At 35.7% G+C, this 27,894-nt stretch overlaps 1 protein-coding gene across 2 annotated transcripts; it reads left to right on the plus strand.

Annotated features, from left to right (window-relative positions):
• LOC143026288 (extracellular tyrosine-protein kinase PKDCC-like) lies at positions 1-27,843 on the plus strand. 2 transcript variants are annotated; one of them, XM_076186417.1, is made up of 8 exons: positions 1-92; positions 2,034-2,182; positions 2,440-2,633; positions 15,515-15,659; positions 17,234-17,399; positions 17,611-17,742; positions 26,296-26,500; positions 27,373-27,843. In XM_076186417.1, exons 3-8 carry the CDS (start codon positions 2,480-2,482, stop codon positions 27,585-27,587), a joined length of 1,017 nt encoding a protein of 338 aa, XP_076042532.1. In that variant the 5' UTR covers positions 1-92; positions 2,034-2,182; positions 2,440-2,479; the 3' UTR covers positions 27,588-27,843. The 2 variants fall into 2 exon arrangements, with proteins under 2 accessions (XP_076042532.1, XP_076042530.1); XM_076186415.1 differs by lacking the exon at positions 1-92 and adding an exon at positions 453-697.
• Positions 27,844-27,894: the final 51 nt, after the last annotated feature.

Genomic DNA, 27,894 nt, shown 5'->3' on the forward strand with positions numbered 1-27,894 from the left:
ATTTTATTTATTTTAGTCATCCCTAAATCTTTAAAGTGCGCATTTGAATTAATTTGTGAATTTGCAAGACACCGGAATACAAAACAAAAAAGGTAATCTAAAATTTTTTCTGCATAAAGAAAAAAGTAACACTGCTATTTGGAATATCTGTCAAGAATTTTATGTCCAATTTTATTTATGTTTTTTTTTTATGACAATTTAGTCAAAACAACGAGTCATCAAAACGATAAATATACAATGATTACAAACTACATTATACAAGAAGTAAACTTAAAATCATGCATAAAAATACAAAATTATTTTTAATATTAAAGCTCATTTAAAGCTAATCAAATTTAAATTATATCGATGTGGAATAGAAGGGATAATAAAATTTGGTAATTTTTTAGAAGTACACACCTACGCGATATAGCAATAAAAAATTAATTATCTTTGTAAATTATAATACATCAATGTTATATGCGATTTTCTTGGGGGAAATCAATAATAAAAATGATGACATCAAGTAAACATAACCAAATAGAACAATTTAATTGAATCTGTGTGACATATTGAAGAAAATGAATTGCAAAAGCAGTGTATTGCTTATAATTTAGCATTTAATGTGTATAAAAAGCATATTTTCATTGATGGACGCAGTTCCACGCAAATTAGGGTGATCGCGGCGGGAATAAAGAACGACCATTTAACAGACGAAGTAAGTTATCACATTTGGATAAGGTGTTCTCGCGTATTCATGTAACAATATTCTTAAACCATAATATTTTTATTAAGAATTATTGTTTCAACCATGAGGAACTTAATTACTTCAGATATGAAATGTTGATGGCAGAGGGAGTACATTAGTGTGAATTCTCTCCTAGTCACTAGCTAGTGCTGGGGTCAGAGGGCTCCCTTTATTTATAGTTTATAAGATGGATAGCTGAGTCAAATTATACAATAATGATAACGATGATAATTTCTACTTAGAGTTTTATTGTATGGAAACATGTAGCTCTTCAGCAATTACCCTTGGGCTTTCCTGCTCGGTAGATCTCTAGAAAGGATCAGCCATCGGCAAGTGGTGGTCTTATGATGGACGTCGGAGAGAATCGTTTCCATGCCACCATTTTTTAAAACCTGTTAACTCCCTCGCCTCTTTCTGGAGGTGTAACACCCAAGGACACTACATCTTAAGGCTTGGGCAAAAATTGTGCTCTCTATTAGAATTGAATGTACCTCCCATACATTTTCATAACAGGAGTGGTGACAACTAGCAAGTAGACCCTAGTAAAACTCCAGAATCATTGAAACAGATATTTAACATGGAACTTACATTGTCTGATAACTCCTAACCTAATATAACCTAACCTAACAACCTAATGTAACCATTCCATAGAAAAAGTAGATCTGTCAAATGCAAAAAGAAAGATAATGAATGTGTTTGTGTGGTACTGGAATAGAACCTATAAATAATAAATTTATAATAAACCACTGACATAGGAACAGTCCCACATTAACACAATACAGACAGCAGTCCAACATTTCTTCTTAGAAGAAACTTTTAGGGGGCTCGAGGTCTTCTGCTGACTATTTTGGGTTGCAATTTTCATTTAGATGAAATTTAAGGGAATAACTAGTATAACTATTATTATCAGTGGAAAGAAATGGTAAATTGTTGAATTAGTATTAGAGTTACTACACAGCCACAGCCCAAGGTAATGTTTAGATAATGGATTACTTAGTATTATCATATTCTAATACATATGAGTGTGTATTTTCCAGAGGAAGTTTTATATATTAGCATGTCTTGTAGTATCCCATATCCTGAACTTACTTAACTGCAATATACCTTTACATAGAATGTGTACCATTTCAGCTAGTAATTCATTGTGAGGGTTTTCTTGTTTTGTTACTCTGGTTCCTTCTCCCAAATTTTTAACTTGAAACTATTCTTATGTATTATAAAAGTTTCATCATTATGATGATGCAGCCTGTAATCAGCATTACACTGAAGCACTGGATAAGAATTAATTGATTTTATATTCCTGTAGGGTCTTCTAGGTGTTAGAATCTGCAGCTATAACATGCAACATGATGCACTTGCAACTCAGTGCAAAATTGAGGAACAGAGATCATGCAAGACTTAAGAACATGGTAACCATGGAAGATACCCAAAAAACAAATGAATTTCAGAGTGGCAGTAAGGAATTTGTACTTTTGTATTTCTAAAATCCATTAATTCAGTTTTCTCTTAGCAAGATAAGTCTTGGAATATATAGAAATGTTACATTTTGATAATGATTAAGTGTTTTTATTGTTTATTTTCATTGGTCATGCACAAGTCATGTTTTCTTTTCATACATGTATTATGCAACCCTTGATTATTGAAAATATTGAACTGAGTTGAAAGTTGACTTAACACTTTAGTAAAATATATATTTATATATTTTCTCACAGATTCAGAACACAGAGGACAACATATAGAAGTTGGTGGAACATGAAGTGCAAACCTACTTCAGCAACATGCCTGATTAAGTTCTTTATATTCCTGCTCTGTGTGAGCATTTTATTTTTCCTTCTTGCTTTGAGAGAGTGGATGTATACCAGGAATCCCACAGCAGTAAAAATGGGATGGAACAATGGAACAGGAGGTAGAGAATCTGTTGATTTAATTTTATTTTAAAACTTGCAAATGTGCATCAAGTGGAGATATTCATAGTAAATTAACTGGAAGGGGTTTTGTTGTGGAGATTAGGCTATTTCAATTTGATAGAATTTGCTCTTAGGTATTGATAAATATATAACAATGGGTTGACTAGTATGTGCTTGAGATAATATGTTACTGTCATGTTAGTTTTTGTTTAGACACCATATTATTGTTGAGCAGAGGTAGGTATGTTTTATAATGAATATTTAAATGATATATGTTATGCCACCACAATCACATATGCACCTTTGTAATGGAGGTGGCCCTTTCAAAGCATGCCTTGAGTCTTTACGGGAGAAAAATACAAAAAGGAAGATCTCTAGTCCTCATACTTCACTCCATTTATTTGCATGTTGTGACATGCATGGGAATACACTGGTAGCATTCATATCCCCCTGCCATAGGAAATGGGAAAAAAAGTTGTATCATAGGAATGGTGCAGGAGAATTTTATGAAGGAACAACAGAAGGAAGATATAGTAAAAGTTTGGCTCAGCATTCCTGCTGTGTGTGAAGATTTGTTGCCCTAGATGCAACCATCACAGAAGACACTGAGCATCTCATCCTACACTGCCCTACACTAATTATCCCTAGACAACAATACTTCTTTCCTGAGTCACCTATTGACCTGTCAGGTAGCTGTTGCCAGTTACCTGAGAGCCATGGGTTTCCTGCAAGAGAGACCTGGGGCAGTGGATTGATTGAATGATCAGAGATTTATCTTTGAACACTAAAGAATACTGCACAACTATGGCCCTTAAGGGTCCCACTAAAGTAATATTTAGAAGTGTAATTTGAGGATTATTTATGTGCCACCCTTGCAGCACATAAGATTTTATTACTATTATTATTATTCTTTTAACCGTAGGTCACCCTAAGCTGGCATTCACTTGAACAAGAATAAGAAAATGTAAAAAAAACAAAAAAAAAAACAGAGATCCAAAAGAGGTTAATAAAGACTATTTTTCTAACCATTTTTGGACCACAGGTTTCAATTAACTTAGTTTCCATAATCTTACAATATTAACCTGATTAAACTCCTTAAATGTGTTATAAAAGACCCAGTGGTCTGAAAGAGGCATGTTACAATGGAGTTCTGTTCTTGTGCAATGTTGTAATCCAATTTTTGGGGTAAGAACCAGCCTAAATAAGCACTTTCCATGGTGAATGCTTACCTTTTCTTCAATAAACTGACATCAGAAGAGTTTTCCTTATGCTTGGGAGCCATAATGAAGGGCCGAAAGTTTCCATAAAATTTGAGCAAATAAGAGAAAGAATGTTAAGTAGTACAGTAATCTAAAATGGCACATCCTTCCTCTGTCTTCACTTGATGAAGTATTCCTTGACTATGCTTACCAACTAGTTCTTTGTATTATGAAAATGATAAATGAATGGGGAAAAAAGTCAGCAAAGGGGGCAAGCACTGCCAGTGTTGTAACCACAAAACGGCAGAAGTTTAGACTGTCACAAATCAAGACCTCTGTATTATAAAGACAATCTAGAATCACATTTCTTATAGATTTAGAGGTGTGCCATCAATACATAAAGAGTTGAGTCTCTGCTAATATTAGTTTTAGGTCCAAGAAAAACCACCATCTAGTCTTCCTGATGTTTGTATATATTTGTTTTCATGGATATTAGTAGTCCACCAGTGCGTGAATATTGAGGTGTCACCATCTTGGCCATGATGGTTGGTACATTATTGTTGGAGACTTAGTGTAGTATAAGTTGTAATGGTTCAGTTTCATTTTGCTCAACAGCAGAACACTTAGTAATATTGTGTATCTGAAAAAGGGACTGTTCATGAATGATTATTGCTATTTAATGAAACAAATTTTTGTTTGCACAGCCCCATAACAACTATGTGCCACAGTGAAATTCTGTACTCTAGTTTTTGTGGTCAACAATACATATTTTGATAGAATCCCTTTATTAATTTCAAGAGAAGATTTTCATTATCAAATTATTTTTTTCACATCTTTATAATGCTTTATAAATGGGAACTAGGTACTTGAGGGTATGTATAAATTTTTAAGAAATAACACAATAAGAAGTGAAAGGATCAGGGTACAGATGGAATTGGGAGAAAGATTAAAATAGGCCAACCTGAAGTGGTGTGGTGATGTTATGAGAATGGATGGAAGTAGATATCCTTACAGGATACATGAATCAGTGGTGTAAAAAGTGGGAGTAAGGGGTAGGCCAAGGAAAAAGTGGAGTGAGTGAATATAGTCATTAGAGCACTGTTTCCCAACCCTTGGGTCGTCAATCGTTTTTCCTGGGGTTGCAAAGACATCTTGTATGCTAGATTTTTTTTGTTGAAAAATCATATGAATTCAGTACAATAACAATGATGATATTAACACATATACAAATAGATCAGTGGGGTTGTGGTCATATCATGAGGATCATATTGGGGACACCTGAAAAAAAGTTTGGGGAACACCGCATTAGAGCATGTGGTTAGGATGATGAACAAGTGAAAATGTGTGGGAGTGATTTAGAATTGGAGAAAAAAACATATGTGTACATATATATAGATATATATATATATATATATATATATATATATATATATATATATATATATATATATATATATATATATATATATAATATATAAGGAGGCTTGGTGGCCAAACGGGGTAGGGTGTCATTATTTGCAGCAAAAATTGAGGGGATGGCGGTTCGAACCCTACCACAGGCAAAGTTGAAAAAAGGGCATGGTTCATTAGATTTTATGCTACAGTGTCCTCTGTACAGGGCACTGCCTTAACCTCCCAATATCTATATCATCATCATCATCATCATCATATATATATATATATATATATATATATATATATATATGCTAATAAACACTGGTAACTTGTGTTCAATTGTACAAGATTGAGCAATGATTAAAGAAAAATTTAAGTAAGCAAAGTGCTTTTGTGTATTTACATCTTCAGTGCAAAGTACATCTACTTTTGCATTAAATATATAAATACACAAAAGTGCTTTGCTTTGTAAAGTTTTTCTTTCCCAGTGGTCACTTTTGCATATGCCAGTACAGGGTGTTCGGGATAAATTTGATATATTTTTTTTAATCTTCTGTCATTTCAGAACCATTTGAAGGATTTAATAGCAGTGAAGTGCAGTGGAGAGCTGATTCTGTGTACTATTGGTGGGTGTGAGAGCTAGAGAGCATGGACAACTGGAAAGCACTGGAATATTGAAAGAGTGACCTGCATCATGATGATTTGTGCCGGATTAAAAAATTCAGAAATCTTAGCTGCAGCTCAGTGCTCCTTGAATACTGTGAAGGCCATGAGATGTGAGCTGGAGAATTGTGACGGAGATGTGGAAGCAGTGGCTAGCAGGAAGGATCATAGCAGGCATTCTGACTCTGTCTGCACAATGAAATTCATCAAGAAGCTGCAGAAAAAAAAAGTGCAGCAAGATCCAGGCAAGGCAATGCAGACCTTGGCAAGAGAGATGTAGCAACTATGAGGTGCTGAATGAGGATCTTTGTTACTCCTCATACAAGAGATGCAAGGGCCAACTACTCACTGCCAAGGCCCAAGAGAACTACCTTATGAAACCCAAGAAACTCCTCAACAAGGTGAAACGCCCAGTTGACCCGGGGATGCTCGGGTTCCTCTCAGACATGAAGAACTTCTGCCAGGACCAGTTGCACAATGCACAGAACAACAGGTGGCTAGCCTACAGTCCCATGATTCATGAAGACCAGGTTCCCTCAAATTGTGATGGTCTTTGAGTGTGTTTCCAGCGAAGGCCATGTCATGCCCCCTACTATCTTTGAAGAGGGACTCAGACTTACTTCAGATGGCTATATTGAATTGCTGTCCACTGTTGTCAAGAGTTGGGTGGAGAGGGTGGCTATGGGAAGACCATATGTGTGGCAGCAGGATTCAACTATATGTCACACCTCCGGAAAAAAACCCAGATATGGCTCTCTGAGACCTACAACTTCACCAGTCCCAAAATCTGGTTCCCCATCTCGCCTGATTGCAACCCCATGGACTATTATGTGTGGTGTGCAGTTGAAAAAAGACACCAATCATACCACCTACAACACCAAGGATGAGCTGATTGCCAAGATCAAACTGGTGTTCAGGCATCTCTTGAAGGACACCATGAAGGCCGTATGCTGTAGGTTCAGGTCCCGCCTGGAGGCCATGGTGGAGGCTCAGGGTGGCTTCTTTGAGTAAGCTGTATTTGGCAATAGATCCTCTAAGAGAAGCACTTTTTTGAGAATACTTGATTTTTTGGCCAAGATATGACATTTTTCTTTCCTTTCCAAAAGTGTCAAATTGATCCTGAACACCCTGTATGTGTGTATATATATATATCACATCCACAGCCTAGCTTTGGATGTGCTGTGTTGCTTGTGACCCAGGGCGATGGGTGAGATGCAGGGATGACCTGTTGTCCAGGAAGAGCCAAGATGAAAGGGAGGGAGGGGTGGTAAATGGGGTGAAATGGATGGAAGTGGAATTATGCCTTTTGACTTTGGCTACCTACCTTGTAAGGGGGAAAAAGCCCTTGATATATACATGTATATATATATAAATATATATATATATATATATATATATAGTATATATATATAGTATATATATAATATATATATTATATACATAATATATATATATATATATATATGTATATATATATATATATGTATATATGTATATATATATATATATATATATATATGTATATATTTATATATATTTATATATGTATATATATATATATATATATATATATATGTATATATGTATATATATATATATATATGTATATGTATATATACATACGTATATGTATATATATATATATATATATATATATATATATATATATATATATATATATATATATATATATATATATATATATATATATATGAGCACCAGGCTGAGCCTGACCCCACTATGTGTGGGCTCAGCTCTTCAGGTGAGCTCATTTTGCTTGCAGGTGCCTTCAGCCAATCAGTTGTCTCCTGCTGTGACATCACCACTCTTGGCCAATCAGTCATCTTTGTTGCTGTAACATCTACACTATCTCAGCCAATCAGGGGCAGGATGGGATGCATCCCCTTGAGGGATTTCTGGTTTCTGGTCCAGTATAGATTATTATCAACAGGAATTCTTTTATTAGTGTATATATATATATGTGTATACACAGTCTGGGACATATATATTTCATTATTTTTAATCTGGCTCCTAAGTTTTTGTCCCCCACTGTATATATATATATATATATATATATATATATATATATATATATAAGACTTATTAACCCACTGTCAGAGAATAGGGTAAACAGAAGATCCGTATATTTCGACCACTATCTACAGTCCTCTTCAGCAGGTAGATACATAGAGTTGAGTACATGAATCGATATACTGTAGCTAAGAGGGGTACAGTTAGGGGACAGGGAAAGGGGGGACAGCAAGGTGAAGTCCGGTCGCTTTTGGGATGAATTTATTTGCAGCCATCCAAATTATACAATCAGAGGACCACTGACCTTTTGTAGTATTGAAATTTGGAAGATGTTTTATCAAGGAGGATTCAATATTTTTTCTTCGAAAACTACAGTAGAATTTGTAGATGATAATGGCATTATTCCAGTCCTTGCTGTTGTGTAGGAACACTGCAGAATTCTCTTGGCCATATTTGATGAAGTTTTCATGTTCCTTGATTCTTGTTATTAAATCTCTTCCTGTTTGGCCCCAGTACACTTCATTGCATCCTTTGTAAGGTAGTTTGTAAACCTTAGGGCTGTTGTCCACATTCATTCTGCGATGTACATTCACTATTTTCCTATAAATACTGTTAGGGTAATTGAATATAATTTTAATTTGGTTGTTAGGTAGTATTTTAGAAAAGATGTTAATAGACTCATTGTATGGTAATATGATATGACACCAGTTGAACTTATTTTCATGGTAGGGTGTCTTATAAAAATTACTTTTTGCCTTCCACAGAGTTTTGGATAAAAACCATCCTGGATATTCTAATTTTGAAAGTTGTGAGCTCACCAGTACTAACTCTGTGTCCAAATGTTGTGGACCACATATCCTAAGAGCTCTTAGATATAGACCAGTTAAGCTGCATTTAATATTATCCAGTTGATGACTGAAGAAATGTAAGCAGCTGCCAGGGTGGATGGGCTTCTTATACACAGAAAATGGACACCTGATCAATATATCCAGAAATGTGATTTTCCCTCCTACCCATTCCTCCTTAAAATTTACTCTGTGAGCTAGTTTATCAAAACAGACATTGAAAGTGCCCCATTTCTTATCCCAAACAGTAAAAATGTCATGAAGACATCTATACCAAAACATATCAGCTGGCTTAATGTCAGGTAATAGTACACATTCAAAATATTCCATATATAAATTGGCAAGAACTGGAGAAAGATTGGAACCCATGCTGCATCCATATTTTTGTCTGAAATAAGAATCTTTGAAAGAAAAAACATTAGTATTAAGACATAAGCAGGTAAGACTAATAATTTTTTAAACTAAAAGTGGGAGTTGATATTGATGCAGTTTGGTTCCAAAAATCTTAAGACCTCTTCAATGTTAACATTAGTAAATAAGGAAACTATGTCATAGTTTCCTTATTTACTAATGTGAATATCGATTTGAAATTATTGTTCATAATTTCTGCCATTTCTACTTCTGTATATTCATAATTTTCCAGGTGCAGCTTTTCCATTTCTTGTTTATTTTTTAGTTTACTATTTACGTACTTGTAAAATAGTTTAGGTTGCTCCTTGCATTTTTCTATTATATCTCTTTCATAGTTTCTCTTTTCATCTCTGCATATTTTTACATAATCATTACTTAGTTTGATATGTTTGCCATTTACTTGTTTTTTTGTCTTTTTTTCCATCTTTTCCAAGCTTTGTCTCTTTTATCCTTAGTCACACTACACTTTTTGTTGTACCAGCTTTTTATGTATACACTTTCTTGCTTTTGTTGTGGTATATATTTGTTCATTCTCTCATTATAAATTTCTATTAGTATATTCCATTTCTCTTCCATCTTTGTTTCTTCATTTTGGAATTTATCCCAGATTGCATTTTGAAGGAATTTTTTGAGTATCTCAAAATTAATTTTGTTGTACATTAGTCATCCTTTTCTATGTTTCTCATTTCTTCTTAAGTCCATCTGCTCTTTTAGTTCGAATTCTATTAGTACATGGTCACACTTCCCTATTGAAGTTTTGTAATCAATTCTGTCCATAATTTCAGGCTCTGACATAAGTATTAAATCTAGTCTCAATGGTTGCTCATTGTTTCTGTATCTGGTATTTTCTTTTATCCACTGAGTCATTGTGTATTCAATGGTCATATCAAGTAGTATGTTTCCCTAGAGGCCTTCTCCACCCTTCACTGTCATTTCTTCCCAACATATTTCTTTTGAATTAAAATCACCCATAATTACTATATTTCCTCTTTCAGTATATTAGTTCATATTTTGTATCTTCCAACAGTTTGGAATGATCGCTTTCTGTCCAGGACTGTGTTTTGGGGGGCACATACACTACTACAAATTTTCTACTTTTCATGTAATTGCTTTCAACTTGTACCGTAATTGATTCTACATTGTTTTTTTCCTTCTGTTATCTTTGTCACATTTAAGTCTTTCCTAGTCAAAATAATACTCCCCCACCCATTCAGGAGGTCCTAAGATAAGAGGGAGAGTGGAGGGGTGTGGTGTGTATTCAGGGATAGAATGGGTGGGAATGATTTTATGCCTTTTTCTTTTTGGATACCCCCCATGTAAGGGGGAAAAGGCCTTGGTATATGTATGTATTATTTGTCTAACAGTTGTATAGATCTTACTCCACAATATTTGGTGGTAGAGGACTTTTTAATTTCATTTCTACAATTCCCATTATGTCTGGTTTTTCTAATGCCAGATAGTCATTTAATTCATTCAGTCCTGAAATCATTCCATCTATGTTGGTATAGGCTATCTTTAATTTGTTCCTTTCTCATCCTTTTTTGTCTGCTTTGTATCCTTTTTTTTTTTATATACCACTTTCTCAGCCTTAGGTCCACCACTCTCCCCAAAAAAATCATTCTTTTCAGTCTCAGTTCTATTTTAATTCTTTAATTTGCTTCATTTGTAAGTTCCTTTTTTTTCTCTTCATCACTCATTTTTTTTATCCATATACTTTTGTAATGTTCACTATTTGATAGTTTTGTTCTAGATAGTACTTCCTCTGCTATCATTTGAGACCTAAGTTTTACTTTTAGTGGCCTATATTCTTTTTCCTTTGAGTATTTTCCTGTTCAATATGTTTCCTCAATTTCTTTATATTTTGTCCTTCCTCTTGAATCTCTTTCAGAATTTCTTTAGCAATCTCTTTCTCCTATTTTTCTCTCTTATATCTAGGAACATCATGCTTCTCTTTAATACCATAGATTACAATGCATCATTTTTTATCCTCCGTGTCCCTGACCTAATTGCCTTTCTCCTTAATTACTTTAATTACTGTTTCCTTATCATTTTTCTTGACTTGCTGCTCCACTATTTCTTTAAAAGATAATTTTTTACTTTCCTGTTCTACTTTCCACTGTTTATTTCTTGGAAATAATTTTCTTTGGTCTTCTCTTCCACTTTCTCAGTCACTGCCTGTATTTGAGCCTTCATTTCTTTCTTTAATGCCTTATTTTTTTATATTCTAATTTTTCAATCTTTCATTTTCTCCCTTGATCCTATTTAGTTCCTTTTTCAAATCATCTATCTCCCTGTTATTCTCTTCATTGGCCTTTCTTAGCAGGGCTACCTCTTTGTACATCACTTTATACTCACTTTTGAGTTTGATTATTTCATCTAATAAGTCGTTGATTTCTCTATTTCTCATCATATTTTTAATCCTGGGTTCTCTATCTATCTCTATCCCTCTGTACATAATTCCACCCTCTCTGTCATAACCGTTTTATTTTTTCAAACCTTTGGTACATCTTCAGTGTTTCATTCAGGCATGTCCTTTTGGGGATCACCCCCAGAGGTGATTCCACCTTACTTATGTCCAGGCATCTCTTCATTGGTTCTTTATCTCTTAAATTGCCATTATTTTCTTCCATTTTTAGAGTACCTGACCAAGAAAAAAAATAATAAAGACACAAAGACAGTTACATTTTTTGGTCACTCATAGTACACTTCTCCCTTCCCAGTTTTTAGTAAACACAACTAGGGCTGGTTTCAAATTCGTAAGTCAACAAAGCACTGTTTAACGCTTCGGAGCTTCTTTTCATATGTCCTACTTCAACCGCTGCTGGAACATGTATGTGTGTGTGTGGAGAGGGGGGGACTGTAGTAGTAGCATGATGTCCCATGATAAGAGTGTAACAGGAATGAGAGGGTTGTAACTCTTACTAGGTAATAAGATGCAGTCTTCATATAGCATTACCAGAAGGCTTAAAAGAAACATGAAGAATGGGGTTTGAAAAGGATAAGGATTTTCCTTTCCCATGTCTAACTACCTTGCTTTCTGGGTAATGATTGCTTGGATGAAAAAAGAATTACAATGCCTAAATCACATTATTAAGATTCTCCTTTCTTTAGTGTATTATGAGTGGGTTGTATTGCTATAGTTTGACAACTTGCCCATAGAATTGCTACTGCAAAGTTATCCACAGGGATCAGTGATGGGTATTTATATGTGGTGGTCCTGTAAGATTGATCCATGACACTTCAACTCTATTTCTTATCCCTTTTCACACATGGAGAGCTGACAACTGGCAACTGCTCCCCTCCTACTGCTTTCAGCCAGTGACCAAGAAACAGTCCCACACCAATACAACACAGACAACATTCTAAAGTTTCTTCCCAGGGAGATCTGTAGGAAGACCCAGGAACTATTGCCAGCCACTGTAAGGTTGCAGGTTTCCCACTCGTGAAACTCAAGGCAGTAATAATTATAATCAATGCACAAATTATTTCAAAGTTCATATTGAGTTTATGGGTTTTATTATGTTTTTTTTTTTTATCTATTTATTAATTTTTGTCACTTCCAATGTATGTGCTTTGCAGTGTAAAAAATATCTTTAGAAAAATCTTCCATTTTGGATTTGCCATTTGAAGCTAGTACATTTGTGTAACAATTTTTGATACAAAGAAGCTGGTACAGGAGACCACATGCATGTTTAGGTTTTGGAATAGTAGATTAGTTAATTTGCTTAGCTGATGTCCTATATTAACACACTAGGAGAAATATGCCATTTAATTTATGCCTTTTGGTATGTTCTCTACAGAAGTTTAGATGTATTAAAGAAGATAACCTAATTGTGCAATATTGATACCTTTAACCTGATGATATACACCTTGTCTAAATACAGGAATGAATAATACAAATGATTCAGTTGTATATTTCACTTTTAGGCCTACAGAGAAAATGTGGTCTTTATAAGTTCTTATATAGTTGTATATTTTGTATAGTATAATTACATGTTCTTCCATATACTGTATAATGATAATAATCATTGCCTCAACTTTTGCTGACTGGAAACCTGCAGCCTCACATTGGCTGGCATGGTCCTCCCATAGATCTCTTTGGGAAGCAACTTTGGATTATTGTCTCTGTTGAATAAGTGTGGCACAGTTTCTGTGTCACTGACTTATAGTAGTGGGATGGGAACAGTCACTTCTTGGCAGCCCTCCACATGTGAAAAGGTAGAGGAAATGCAGTTGAGGTTCATGGAGATCTTGGGCCTGGTTTGGAGATGGAGTATCAGTTCTTTGAGGCTGCTCCTCCAGTTGAAGGTAACGATGTTCATGGATTTTAAAAATAGGCAGCAGGGATATGGTTCTCTCTGATGTTCAACTTGCAGGACCACCCATAACAGGTACCTGTCATTGGTCCTTTGTGCAGTCATATCACAGAAATAATGTACATTATGTATCTTAATTCCATACTTGCAGGAAAATGTGATCTTGAAATTTCTTCCATAGTAATATATTTTGCGTAGTACAATTACATGTTCTTCCATAGATTATGCAGTCATATCACAAGAATAAGTTATATGAATTTATGCCTTATATGAAGAGTGATTTGTTGGTATAGAATATGTATTTTTATGAATAGTTTTAATTGTGCTGAGTTTGAAAAAATAATTTTTACATGTAGGAAGTTAAACTTTCAAGGACAAAAATGTTAAGCTATAGAATCTTTTCTGGAAGTTTATAAATAGAATATGAGAATACAAATACTTCTTTTAATTTATGAAACCTTGCCCTATCTGTGATCATAAAACGTGCTTGTTTTTGGTTCAGTCTTTAGCTCATTCATTAACAGTACTCCCATCATCTAAATAAAATAGTGTACTATTAGCCAGAAAAAATCTACAAACTACATCACCAAAAGTTTGACTGAAGTAGTTATAACCCTCTCAGTACTGCAATGCTCCCTTAATTGAACAAGTTTTGCAATAAAAAAAAAAAAAAAAAAAATCCAACATGTCATATCATTTCAAAAGAGTAGAAGGAAATAGGTGACCCAGTTGTTGTTTCTGGATGACACTGCACTTGTACCTGAGTCAGAAAATTGAATGAAACAGTGGTGGCGTTTAGGAGGGTAGGTGAGGGGAGAAAGCTGAAAGTAAACGTGAGTAAAGTAAAATGATGAGATGTACAAGGGGTGAAGGTGGCAATGAGTTGGAGATAAGGTGAAAGGGAAAGTTTTAAGTAACAAGGGTCACATGTAGCAGGGAATGGAGGAATGGGGGTAAAGATGAATTGTAGAGTAAGGAAAGCAAGAAATTGTCTGGGAAAATGAAAAATGTCATTTGGAATAGGTATTTGATGATGAATGCAAAGAAAAGGAGTGGTTATGCCCAGAGCACTGTATGGATTGCAGACTTGGAATTTGAAGGAACCTGAATGTGTTTGGGATGAAATGTTTAAGGGGTATACTGGAGAGGTTTATGAGGATAGATCAAGTAAGAAATGTGGAGGTGGGGTGGAAAGAATTGGGAGATTGGGTGGATCAAGGCATGCTGTGATGATTTGGGTATGTGAAAAGAATGAGATGAAAAACTAGCCAAGAGTATAAAAAGCTAAAGTGGATGGATAGGGTGAAGGGGGATTGAATACAAGAAGAATGTCTGTTGAGCAAGGAAGAGAGAGGGCAAACTATGGGTATGGGTTGAGAGTGGTTGTAAGTGGAAGAAGAAATAGTGCACCTCAAAGGGATTTCTTGTCTGTTCTGTATATTTATTGACTAGATAATGTGCGTGTGTGTGTGTTTGGCCATGTATTGAAGTGGTGGTGGTAAACCAACTTTGACAGTTAGGCAGTGCTGTGGAGGTATTTGCCTCTGATTTGAGCACAATGGGCTAAAATGGATGGGGCAATGAATTGAATCCTGAATGGGTTTATACTTTGATTCAGCCACCCATTTATAAAGGGGAAAAGACCTTTTGGTACATGAAACATGGCATAGTAAAGTACAAATCTTAAATCACTCCCCATTCACTCCTAGCTTTTACCCTTTCCCTTCCTTCTGCAACAGACATTCTTCTTGCATCCAGTGCCCCCTGTACCCTGTCCACCCACTTCATTCTTGGTATTCCCCTCAAGTTTCCTCCACCCATTTCTGCTTTTTACACTCATTTTGTTAGTCTGTCTTTACTCACTTCTCTGATGTGAAAAAGTTAACATGTTGATTGATTTCCCATCATTGTCTAAAGGAGGTACAGTTAAACAGATGATAAAATATCTTTCAAAACAGCACAGATGCATATTTGAACTAAAGTTGTGTGGTGTTTTCTTTGAGAGTATGTTTTCTTCCAGATGTGGAGAAGATACATTCACCAGAATTCCAGAAGTTGATAAAAGGCCTTGATCCAAAGTTGTGTGACAGGAATGTCTGCGAAGAAATTCTCCCCATGAAAACTGCATCATATCTAAGTTCAGGACATCATAAGTCTGTCTACAGGTATGATAAATTGGAAAAAAGTTTTGCAGAATCATTCTCTCCATTATTTTTAAATGGAATGGTGATAATACTTTTTGCCTTGTTTTAGTGTGTAAGGGTCAGGAATGGAAGGAGTGAATGTGGTTGAGGTTAAGGTGAGGCTGCAACAGGGTTGTGCAATGTCATCATGGTTGTTCAATTTATATATGGATGGGTTGTTGAGGGACATAAATATGAGGTTGCTAGGGAGGGGTGAATGAGAGCGGAGGGAAACAGTATATGCTGCTTGCAGATGGCACTACATTTTCAGCTAAATCAGAGGAGAGACTGAAGCAGATGATGACAGAGTTTGGGTGGATATGTAAGAGGAGAAAACTGAAGGTAATGTAGGCAAAATTAAAGTAATAAGATGTACAAGGTGGTCGGAAGTGTATTTAAAGTGTGAGCCAGGTAGAAATGGGAGGCTTTAAGTATTTGGGATTACATGTGGTAGGGAATAAAAGAGTGGAGGATAAGGTGAATTCTAGCACAAGGGAAGGGAGTAAATGTCTGGGAGATATGAAACTTTTGATGAAAAATAGGTATCTGGCAGTGAATGCAAAGAGAAGATTTATATTAGAATGAGTGTGTCCACACCACTGCATAAAACAGGATGCACAAAGGAAAAGGCTGAAAGTTTTTGAGATGAATTGTGTAAGAAGTATGGGAGGTGTTATGAGGATAGAATGAGGAATATGGAAGTGACTTGGAGATTGTTGGTGAAAAGAGGGCTGTGCAATGGGGTAGATCAAAGATGGCTGAGATGGCTTGGGCATATGGAAAGAATGATTGAGGAAAGATTAGCAAAAAGGAATGTGGAAAATAGATATGGACAGAGTGAATTTGAGGTGAAAATCAAGAAGGAAATTAATAGATGGGGTGAAGGAGATATTGGATGGAAGAGGAATGTCTGTTGAACAAAGAAGAAAGAGTGCAAAAAGATAGGAGTAAATGAAGAGTGGTTTTAAACAGATAAGGAAATGACAGGAAGTGAAGGGATGTTCTTGTCTACTTCGGAAATTTCTCAAGTAAATGAAGGGGTGGGTTCCCATTTAATGAAATAGTAGAGGGAAACTAGCTCTGGCTGTTGGATACTGCTGTTGAAGTGGTGTATTTTGCTGCATTGCCTTTGGACTGAGCAGTGTGGGAGGGGACAAGGATGACCCTTCATCCATGAGGTGTTAAGATGGGAGGAATGAGTAGCTTTTGGATGGGTATATGGTGGGTGTGTGCTTTGACTTATTCCCCATAATGGGGAGAAGGCCTTTTGGTATATGTATACAGGATATTAATTGTGCATTGCCTGTAACCTGATTGGTGTGATGGGGAACATCATCTGTGATGTGCTGAGATGGAAGAGGAGGTGAATGGGTTTTGGTTGGTGTGGAGTGGGTGTATGCTTTGACTCAACCCCCCCCCCCCTTTTAAGGTGAAAAAACCCTTGGGTATGTATAGCAACACTGAGTATGACTATTCTTTTCATGTGATAATATAGGTGATACAAAAGTGACAGCATATTGCCATGCAATTAATGTAAGTCTTATTTATACTAACAGAGTGGAGGTGTGTGGGAAGACTTTTGCACTCAAAACTGTCCACCATGAAGGGCCCTGGCAGGTGGAATGTGAGAAAGACAGATCAGAGTGTGAAAATGAACTTATAGTCAGCATAGCCAGGGAAGGTTGGATCTTATCTAAACTAATTCATCCAAATATTCTCAAGGTAATTTTTTTTACCTTGGAACATGAGAGATGGGAGAAAATATGAACTTCAGGGCATGTTTTTCTTTCATATACATTGCTCTTATTATAATTCTTATATTTTGTCTGTATTAAATTTTAATAAACATTAATGGAAAGATAGAAAGTGAATTAGTCATGATTTATATATTAGGAGAAAGTGAAGGAGTAACACAGTTTTCTTAATTCTGAAGATCTTTGGCACATGCTTTAGCGATATTGCTGCTCAGGGAGAGGATTCAGAAAGAATTGCTGTGATAACAGAATTGGGGATCCCATATGATTTGGTCCCAGAACAACACAAAACAACAGGATTTAGGTTGAAGGTAACTTTTCTACAAGTTTGCGGTTATGTACATGCAAAATTTTTTGCCCATCCGAGTCTATGATTACCTGTTTTTGATTATGTAGTAATGACCTGCTGTCTCCATCTTTTCTTACTGGAAACTCACAGCCTTGTAGCAACTGTTCACCTATTAGTAGTGTACAGGACTGAGTCAACCTTCATATTATTTCATCTATTATGATTCTTGTAGTTTAAACCAACATCATTCATTGAATTCATGAAAGTTTATGATTTTATTGTAGGTCATAGCAAAAACATCATACTGGGCATGTCACCGGACAAATATATCAATAAAATAGTTGGAGAAATCTTCAGCCTACTTAGGTCGATGAAAGTGGTATTTGACTATTTGGATGAAGAAATGATCAAGAAAATATTAGTTACACTAATAAGGCCAAAATTGGAGTATGCTGCAACACTATGGATACCACCTAATACTAAAAAGAATATAAAGAAATTAGAAGGAATACAAAGAGCAATGACAAAGATGGCACCAACACTCTCCAAATTGACATACGAACAAAGATTGTCCAAACTGGAATTACCAACTCTGGAACAAAGAGGAGAAAGAGGAGATCTACTATTTATAGAATCATGAAAGAAATGGATAATCCTAGATAGAGATGATTTATTAAAGTGGGACAATAGAAAAACGAGGACATGAAAAGAAACTTAAAAAGGATAATTATAGAAGAGATCTGAAAAAGAATAGCTTCCCACACAGAGTAGTGGATACCTGGAATAAATTAGATAAGGCAACAGTGTGTACAAACACTATTCAAGAATTTAAGAACAAACTTGATCCTGAAAGATACAAAGACAGGTCACTATGAGCATAGCCATTTCTACATCATCTATATATTCATCATTCCCTTGACACAGTTTCACTATTTCTTGTTTATCTTTTCATTTACCATTCACATTCCTATAGAATAGTTTAGGTTGGTCCTTGCATTTGTCTATTATGTCTTTTTCATAGTTTCTTTTTTCTTCCGTGCATATTTCTATATATTCATTTCTTGGTTTGGTATATATTTGTCACTTTATTTATTTATTTTTTTCTTTCCTTTTTTCATCTTTTCCAAGCTTTGTCTCTTCTATCTTTAGCCTCACAATTTATTTTGTTATACCAGCACTTAATGTACACCCTTTCCTGCTTCTGCTTTGGTACGTACTTATCTATTCCTTCTTTATAAATTTCTTTTAATATATTCCATTTCTCTTCCATCTTTGTTTCTTCATTTAAGAAGTTTTCCCAATTTACATTTTGAAAGAATTTTCTGAGTTTCTCAAAATCCGTTTTGTTGTACATTAGTCTTCCTTTTCTGCGTTTCTCATTTCTTCCCAAATCAATTTGATCTTTTAGTTTGAACTCTATTAGTATGTGGTGACTTTTCCCAATTGGTGTCATATATTCCATTTTATCCACAATTTCAGGCTCTGACATAAATATTGAGTCTAGTGTCGACGGTTCTTCCTTGATTCTATATTTGGTATTTTCCTTTACCCATTGAGTCATTGTGTATTGAATGGTCATATCCAGTTGTGTATTTCCCCAAAGGTCTTCTCCACCTTTCACTGTCATTTTTTCTCAACATATTTCTTTTTGAGTTAAATTCACCCATAATTACTATGTTTCCTTCTTTCAGTAATTCAATTAACCCCTTCAATATAGGCCAAAATCTCGTGGGCAGCATTAGCTGTCAGACGTGTGATCTTGTGTCATAATACTGGCATTATAAAAAATAAAGTTACCGCTGTATTGCTCATTCTCTTTCACCCATGAATTTTGATAACCATAGAAAATGTGATGAAGCCAGTTTACAGAATATAGGGGTCACGCAGGTACAACTACAATATATATATAATCAAGACGCCGACATCGGCATCCTCGCGTACCCACTTGCTCCTCATGACGCCTATGTAGGTGTCATCGTATCGAAGGGGTTAATGCATGTTTTGTGTCTTCCAACATTTTAGAATGATTGCTCTCTGTCCAAGAATATGTTTTTGGGGCTACATATATTAATACAAATTTTCTACTTTTCATGTCACTGTTTTCAACTTTTACCATAATTCCACATTATTTATTCCTTCTGTTATCTTTGTCACATTTAAGTCTTAGTCAAAAATATGACTCTACCCTATTTCTCCTTTCTATTTTTCATCAAATGGTTGTATAAACCTAGTCCCACAGTATTAAGTGGTACTGGACCTTTTAATTTCATCTCCACAATTTCCATTATGTTCGGTTTCTCTTCTACCAGATAGCTGTTTTATTAATTTAGTCCTGAAATCATGCCATCTGTGTTGGTATATGTTATTTTTAGTTTTTTCCCTTTTCCTCCTTTTTGTGTTTATTACGTTACCTTTTTTTTTTATATACCATTTTTTCAGACTCGGGTCTAGTCCTCTCCAAAAAAACTTGTTCTTTTTGGTCTGTTTTTTTTTTTTTTTTTGTCATTTGCTTCATTTCTTAGTGTCTTATCTCTCTTTCCTCATTGCTCATTTTTTTTTCTTTTTATCCATACATTTTTGTAAATTTCACTTTTTGTCAACTTTGTTGTTTTTGATAGTACTTCTTCCACTATTATTTGAGACCATAGTTTGATTTTGAGTGGTCTTTATTTATTCTTTACAGTATTGTCCCGTCTGTGCACTTCTATTTCTTTTTCCATTGCTTGTCCCTCCTCTTGTATCTCTTTCAGAATTTCTTTTGCAGTTTCTTTATCCTCTTTTTCTCTGTGGTGTCTAGCTAAATTATGTCTTTCTTTAATGCCGTAAACCACTATGCACTTTTTTTTTTATCCGCTGTGTCTGTGACCCAATTCTCTTTTTCCTTAATTACTTTAATTACTGTTTCTTTAGCATTTTCTTCCACTTATTGCTGTACTATTTCTTTAAAAGTTATTTTTTTTTCTTGTTCCTTTTTCCATTGATTTTTTTTATTTCTTGGAGATCTGTCTCTTTAACCCTAGATTGGTGGAGGTGGCGCGCGCTGGCGATTCCCGTGACCACTGTATCCAAAAAGATACACAGAATAAAAAATTAAAATAAAATATATGCGTGTGTTTTTTGTCCATTTAAAGTTACTATAATATAAATATAGGGTTCGTAGAGTCCTGCTAATACAAAATTAACGTAATTCCAAAATAAAAAATGACAACTATGAACAATTGAAAAAAACTTTGACAGAAAATCAAAGGATTGAGATTACGTGTTCCTGAGCCTAATATAAGAGGAACTTGGTAAAAAAAACATTATAACAATGACCTACATATGTCCATTCATCTCATACAAAACCTTTAAAACCTCAATTGTACAAAAAAAACTTCGTCATGACTAAATGAATATGGGTGATTTTGGAAATGAATTTTTATGTGTAATGTGTAAAAATAATGCATGTACTTATTTTTCTTTTATGAAATTGTGTTTCTATGTGAAACATATATTCTTTGTATGAAATTGCACTTACATAGAGACGGAAGTGGAGTGTGAGAGGGGGAGGGGGGGGATTGGTGCGTAGGCCTATGCACTGAGGGAGAGGAGGTAACCGGATGTGGAATTTAGAGGGGGAGGGGAAGACAGGATGTAATGACAGCACTCAAATCCCTATGAGGACCTTCTAAGCATTCAATAAATGTCTCTGGCGACGCAAAAAATATAAATAGGTGATATTGCGAGCACTGTGCCACCTTGGCCCTCTGTCCTAGAACCCTCATTTAGTCACGATGGTTATATTATTACTTTCATTTATTGTCACCGACGTATTATCACAACCATGTTGAAACTCATGAGAGTTTACATGCTGTGCTAACTCATCTTCAGTGTAGTATATAGTACGTTTCATTTTTGGTTTCGACAACCTAAAATGAAATTGAAAAAACTATATAATGACAATTCCTTCTCTATTATAGAGTTGTGTATACAATTATAGTATTTTTTTCTACCTATACAATACAAAATTTTTGTTTCTAAGCTACCATGTGAAGATATATAATGATTTGACTTTTCCCATCTGACGTCCACAAGCGTAGCATATCCGGTAGGAACTGGACCAATCGGATACACACTACCTTATAGGGGCTATATTATGTATCCAGATGGGGTAAAAACACCCTTAAAAGAAAAATATAATAATTACTGATAACTCAAACAATAAAAGTTACCACATAGGCATTATTGTGGACAAAAAAGCCCGCGAAAATTTAAGCGCGAAAAGTGTGTATCCAATTGGCCCCGCTCCACCAATCTAGGGTTAATTGTTTCTCCAACTTTCTTGGTCACTGCTTGTATTTGTTCTTTCACTTCTTTTTTCAAAGCCTCATTTTTGTTTGTATCTTCATTTTTCATTCTTTTGTTTTCACTTTTGACTATAATTCCTTTTTTAAATCATTAAGCTGTTAGTTTCAGCATTCAGTTTTTTTCAGTATGTTCACCTCTCTGTACATTGTCCTATATTCAGTTTTCAGATCTATAATTTCATTGATCAGTTCTGTAATCTGATTCCCTAGGATATTTTCAAACCTTGATTCTCATTCCAATTCTAAACCTCTACCTAGTATTCCACTTTCTTTTATAAACCTGGAAAAAATGTTATTATCAAACCTTTGACTTGATTTTGGCGTTTCCATATTACAAGACTTTTTAGGTATGACCCCCAATGGTGATTTCACCCTGCTTACATCCAATCTTCTCTTCATTGGTTCACTATATTTTTGTCTTTCTCTTTCATCAATCTCCAATGTGTGTATTTATCACTAATGTGAAATTACTCTTATTTTATAATCTTGGTCACTCGATAAACACAGTTCCCTATCCCGAATATAAATACAATGCTAGGTGTTTCCTACAAATTTATTGAAAAAGCCCTGCACATCAGAGCTCGTTTCTGGCCGTCTGTTCCTGCCTGTGGTTCATCTGTGTATTATACCTAGTATTATACGGGAAGGAAGCCATACTCGTAGTGACCCGTCTTTATATCTTTCAGCATCAATTTTTTTCTTAAAATCTTGAATAGTGTTTGAACACACTGTTTCCTTATCTTATTTATTCCAGGTATCCACCACACTGTGTGGGAAGCTATTCTTTTTCAGATCTCTTCTATGATTATCCTTTTTGAGTTTCTTTTCATGTCCTTGTTTTTCTATTGTCCCACTTTATCATCTCTATCTAGGATTTCCATTCCCTTCTTGGTTCTATTGTTAGTAGATCTCCTTTTTCTCTTGTTTGTTCCAGAATTGGTAGTTCCAATTTGGACAATCTTTGTTCGTATGTCAATTTTGAAAGTGTTGTTGTTGTTGTTGTTGTCGTTCCCTAGACTGTCTGTCCGAGCAGTCCCATCTCCCCAAGGAAGGCCACAGCCGAAACTGGGTTTTCCCACAAATCCTTTATAGAGTGTATGTTGTGTTGTTTGCGTGCATGATTGTGTATAATGCAGTCTTCCATTATGTGTTGTATGGTATGGGGTGAAGTGTTACATCCTGGGCAGCTGTTCACAACACGGTCGTCCAGCCTCTTCTGGTAGCTTAGAAGTGCTGGGTGGTGACCGCATCACAGTCTGGCCAAGTGGACTCTGTCCTTTCGTGGGAGAGAGGATTCAGAAGGGTGGATATCAGGGGGTCTGGCATGCAGCAGTGTGTTGTCTTTCAGTGTGTTAATGGAGCGGTGAGTGATATGATTATGAATATGTTTCCGGAGGCTGGTATTTGGTGGTTGTGGAGGAAGAGAAGAGAGTATCTGTGCGTAATAAAGGTCTTTGGGTGTAGTTTTAATGTTTCTTGGTGTGTGTGGGTGTTCTGCTATGTAGTGTAGCAGGTGTGATGTGTTTGTGGTGGCTGCGGCAAGTGTTTGTGTGCCTCTCATGTCGAGGTGGTCCTTGACTTTGAGGACTTTTGTTTCATGGTGTAAATGGTCTGTAGGTGTTGTATTTGTGCAGCCTGTAATTGTTTTTAGGGCTTTGTTTTGTATGATTTGAAGGGTGTTGTGGTGTGTCTCACTGAGATTAGGAGCCCATGCAGGACTCGCATAATTCAACACTGAGCGTATGCATTGTTTGTATATTGTTATATTAGTTTCTTTGTTTTGTCCAAATGTTGTTCCAGTGATTGACTTAAGTGCGTTAAGTCTAGGTGTGCATTTGTTTTTTATGTTTGTGAGGTGTTGTTTGAAAGACATGGATGTATCGTATGTTACACCAAGAATTTTCGGTGTGTTTGTGTGTGGTATTAGAGTGTTGTTGATGTAGAGATGAGGTATGTATTTGTGTTCTTTTGTCCAGTTGGTGAGAAGTGTTGCTGTAGATTTGGTTGGAGCTATTTTGAGTCTGTTTGTGATGAACCATGTGTTGAGTGTGTCAAGGTAAGGCTGGATTATTTCTGCAGCTTTGTCTGTGTTACGATGTGTGCATGTGATTGTTATATCATCTGCGTAGGAAGAGATTTGTATTTCTGAGGTGTCTGGTGTGGGTAAGTCATGCATGTATAGATTAAATGATGTGGGGGATAGAACTGAGCCCTGTGGTACTCCGTTCTTAATGTTTCTGATGTGCGATGATTGGCCATTATATGACACATGAGCATTCCTGCCTGCCAGATAATTGGCCAGCCATCTTTTGGTGTTATTGTGCATGTCTGTGTTATATATTTTATTTGTTAGGTTGTGGTGGGGGATAGCATCAAAAGCTTTACTAATGTCCAATGTTACAAGAAGTGTTCTGTGGTGGGGCCTATCTGAATTGATGCCATCTAAAATTCTTTGTGTGAGGTTTGTCAGAAGAGTGTTTGTGGAGTGTAGTGGCCTAAAACCGTGTTGTGAGTCAGCAAGGGGAATATATGGTGTGACAAGTTTAAGTATTAGGTGTTCAATGACTTTAGAGGGGGTGCAGAGAAGTGTGATTGGGCGGTGCGATGTTGGGATTGTTGGGTCTTTGTTTGGTTTTGGAATGGTGATTATTTTACCATGCTTCCAGATGTCGGGTATAGTGTTGTGTGAATAGCTGTAGTTTGCAATGTTTGTGAGTGCGTGTATACCTTGTGGTCCAATGTGTTTTAGGTGGATGTTGCTTATGTTATCAGGGCCACAGGCAGATGAGTGCTTGAGATTATGCATTATGAGTTTTGTCTGACTGTCTATGAAGGGTGTATAGTCTGAGTCTGTGGGGAAGTCTTTCTTACGTCGAATGGTGCGTCGGTCGTCAGGGTGAGAAGTAAGATGGCTCGTCTGTGCAAAATGACGTATGAGTGCGTTTGCTTGTTGTCTGTTTGAGGGTAGATTATCTGTTGTGAAGAGTGTTGGTGCCATCTTTGTCGTTGCTCTTTGTATTCTTTCTAATTTCTTTATATTCTTTTTAGTACTGGGTGTCCATAGTGTTGCAGCATACTCCAATTTTGGTCTTATCAGTGTAACTAATATTTTCTTGACCATTTCCTCATCCAAATAGTCAAATGCCACTTTCATCGACCTTAGTAGGTTGAAGGTTTCTCCAACTATTTTATTGATATATTTGTCCGGTGACATGTCTTTGCTGATTATTACTCCTAGGTCTCTTTCCGAGCTCACTTTTTTGATTTCTTCAATTTTATAATTTCTTGATATTCTATTTTTACTTTTTCCAAACTCCATTATACTACATTTCTTGATGTTAAAGTTCACTTCCTACTTTTGACTCCATTTCCAAATTTTGTTTAGGTCTATCTGTAGTGATTCACAATCTTCCTCTGTACTTACTTTCTTTAGTATTTTTGTGTCATCTGCGAAGTTCATATAACATTCCACACCTTCATCCATGTCATTTATATATATGGCAAACATGATTGGAGCCAATACTGAACCTGGCAGGACACCACCTAGTTGAAGTATTTGTCTCTAATTACTATCCTCATTTTTCTCCCAGTCAAGAAGTCTTCCATCCATTCCAATAATTTTCCTTTAATGCCACCTATTGATTCCATTTTTCTTATTAGTTTTTTGTGTGGTACTTTATCAAATGCTTTTTGTAGATCTAGAAAAGCACAGTCCACTCATCCATCCCTTTCTTGTATTATTTCTATTAGTCTTGAGTTTGTGGTACATGATCTTCCTTATCTAAATCCAAATTGTTTTGGATCCAGTATATTTTTTCCAGATGTTTAACCTATCTACTTTTGATAACTTTTTCACATATTTTTGCTATTGTGCTTGTAAGAGAGACTGGTCTGTAGTTAGTTGTGTCAAGTTTCATGCTTTTAACCCAAAAATACACTATCTTAGGCTTAAATCCCCTACTAATAGAAGGAAAGTCAGATTGTAGTTGAATATCTTAGGTTATTCAGCTTTCTTTTATAATCTGGAAATCTTTAAAGTTGAAAGGCTAATGTTATTTAAAGTAAGAAAGTCACAAGAGATGGAATGTTTTTGAGATTTTGTCTCAATCGCCACTTACAGGAATAATTTTCCAATATGTTGAAAATATAGTATACATAACATGTTATCCATTATTGCTTACTGAAACCTCACCTGCATGTAAGTCACATAAAATCTTCTTGTCATTTAGATGGCTCATCATGTCTGTCAAGTTCTGAAGTACCTGGCTTCATCTCCGCTGGGTCCTCTGCTGATGCTTGACATGAAACAGCAGCAGTTTGTTCTTGTACATGATCACCTGAAGTTGTCAGATATGGACGATGTTGTCATGGGGGACCCATCATGTGATCAAGTGGAGGACTGTCAGCGTGAAATACATGAAACTGTACTTTCAGGTAAATTCTAGCAGTTGTTGAAATTGGGTATCTGGAGTGTGACAGAGAATTTTGAAAAGAACAAAAGGATGCTTTGAAAAGAAATGAAGAGAGTTGAGGGCAGGGGGTGCTGGAAATAAGGTAGAGAGGAAATGTTAAAGGGTATAGACTGACAGATGTTAATGGAAGTAAAATCAATTTTATTCAGCTAAGGAAAAGCCCTTCCATGGGAGAAGGGTTAATTAACTTTTGATGTATAGGGCACCAAAGATTTTGATGTTGCTAATAACAACAAGATATATGTTTGATTGAGGAAGAAATATTATTTGCAGCCTAAAGTAGGGTTTCTGGACTGAGGGTCTCTGGACTTTATGGGGCTTTGCAAAGGCCATCCAGGGGGTCCATGAGATCATAACTGCTTGTGCAAAATTAATGTACTCATTAGGGAGCATTATTATGTAGTTTGTACAGTGCATCTTCTCTAGGTTTGAAGCTTAGGGGATTCCTAGAATATTATAAGACCTAAGGGGCCACAGAGGCAGAAAGGTTAAGAAATGCTGGCCTAAAGGAATGTTCTTGTTTGCCCTCTATATTTCTCAAGTGGATGAAGAAGGGGAGGGGGGATTGCCATATAATGAAATGCCATGTCTTGCTGCATTGCTTCTTATCCAAACATTGTGACAGGAGCCAGGGATGACCCTTCATCCACAAGTGCTAAGATAGGAGGAATGATGAATGGGTTTTGTGGATGGGTGGAGGATGAGTGTGTGCTTTGACTCAACCACCCTCCTTAAAGGAACAAGTCCTTTTGTTATATACATATGTAAGAACATGAAGGAGTTGATATGGCCAGTTTTTGTTTGAAGTATATTATTGTTTTATTTATATTTCAGGAGAATGTAGTGCAGGAATATGTGAAGGGTTGAATGCTATGATAAATACTGTCACTGCAGGAAGAACAATACTACGAAGCCTTCTCATTGATGGAGCAAGTCTGGCCCTTCAACAAGTAGCTAAACCTCTAATAACTGACCTCATTGAGAATCGGTCCAACATCACAGATTTTATAAATCGTTTGAATGAAATAAGCTCAGATATTTCAGAGTAGGGATACTAATTGGTTACATTGATTTTATCTGCATTCAATCTGTAGGCAGAAAGTAATCTCAGTACATGATTAAAATCAAGGAGAATTTGTGTTTGCATTTCACCACAATGGGAGGAGTGATAGGTTTTGATGATTGGAGTATGGGTGTTGTGTGGAAGTATTCTTTGATGTAACCATCCTCCTTATAAGGGGGAGAAGGTTCTTTGGTATGTATATACTGTATGTGTGTGTGTGTGTATATATATATATATATATATATATATATATATATATATATATATATATATATATATATATATATATATAT

The sequence above is a fragment of the Oratosquilla oratoria genome, chromosome 6, assembly GCF_046742065.1.
Source record: "Oratosquilla oratoria isolate Oo_2021 chromosome 6, ASM4674206v1, whole genome shotgun sequence".
NCBI classification, from domain to species: Eukaryota; Metazoa; Arthropoda; class Malacostraca; order Stomatopoda; family Squillidae; genus Oratosquilla; species Oratosquilla oratoria.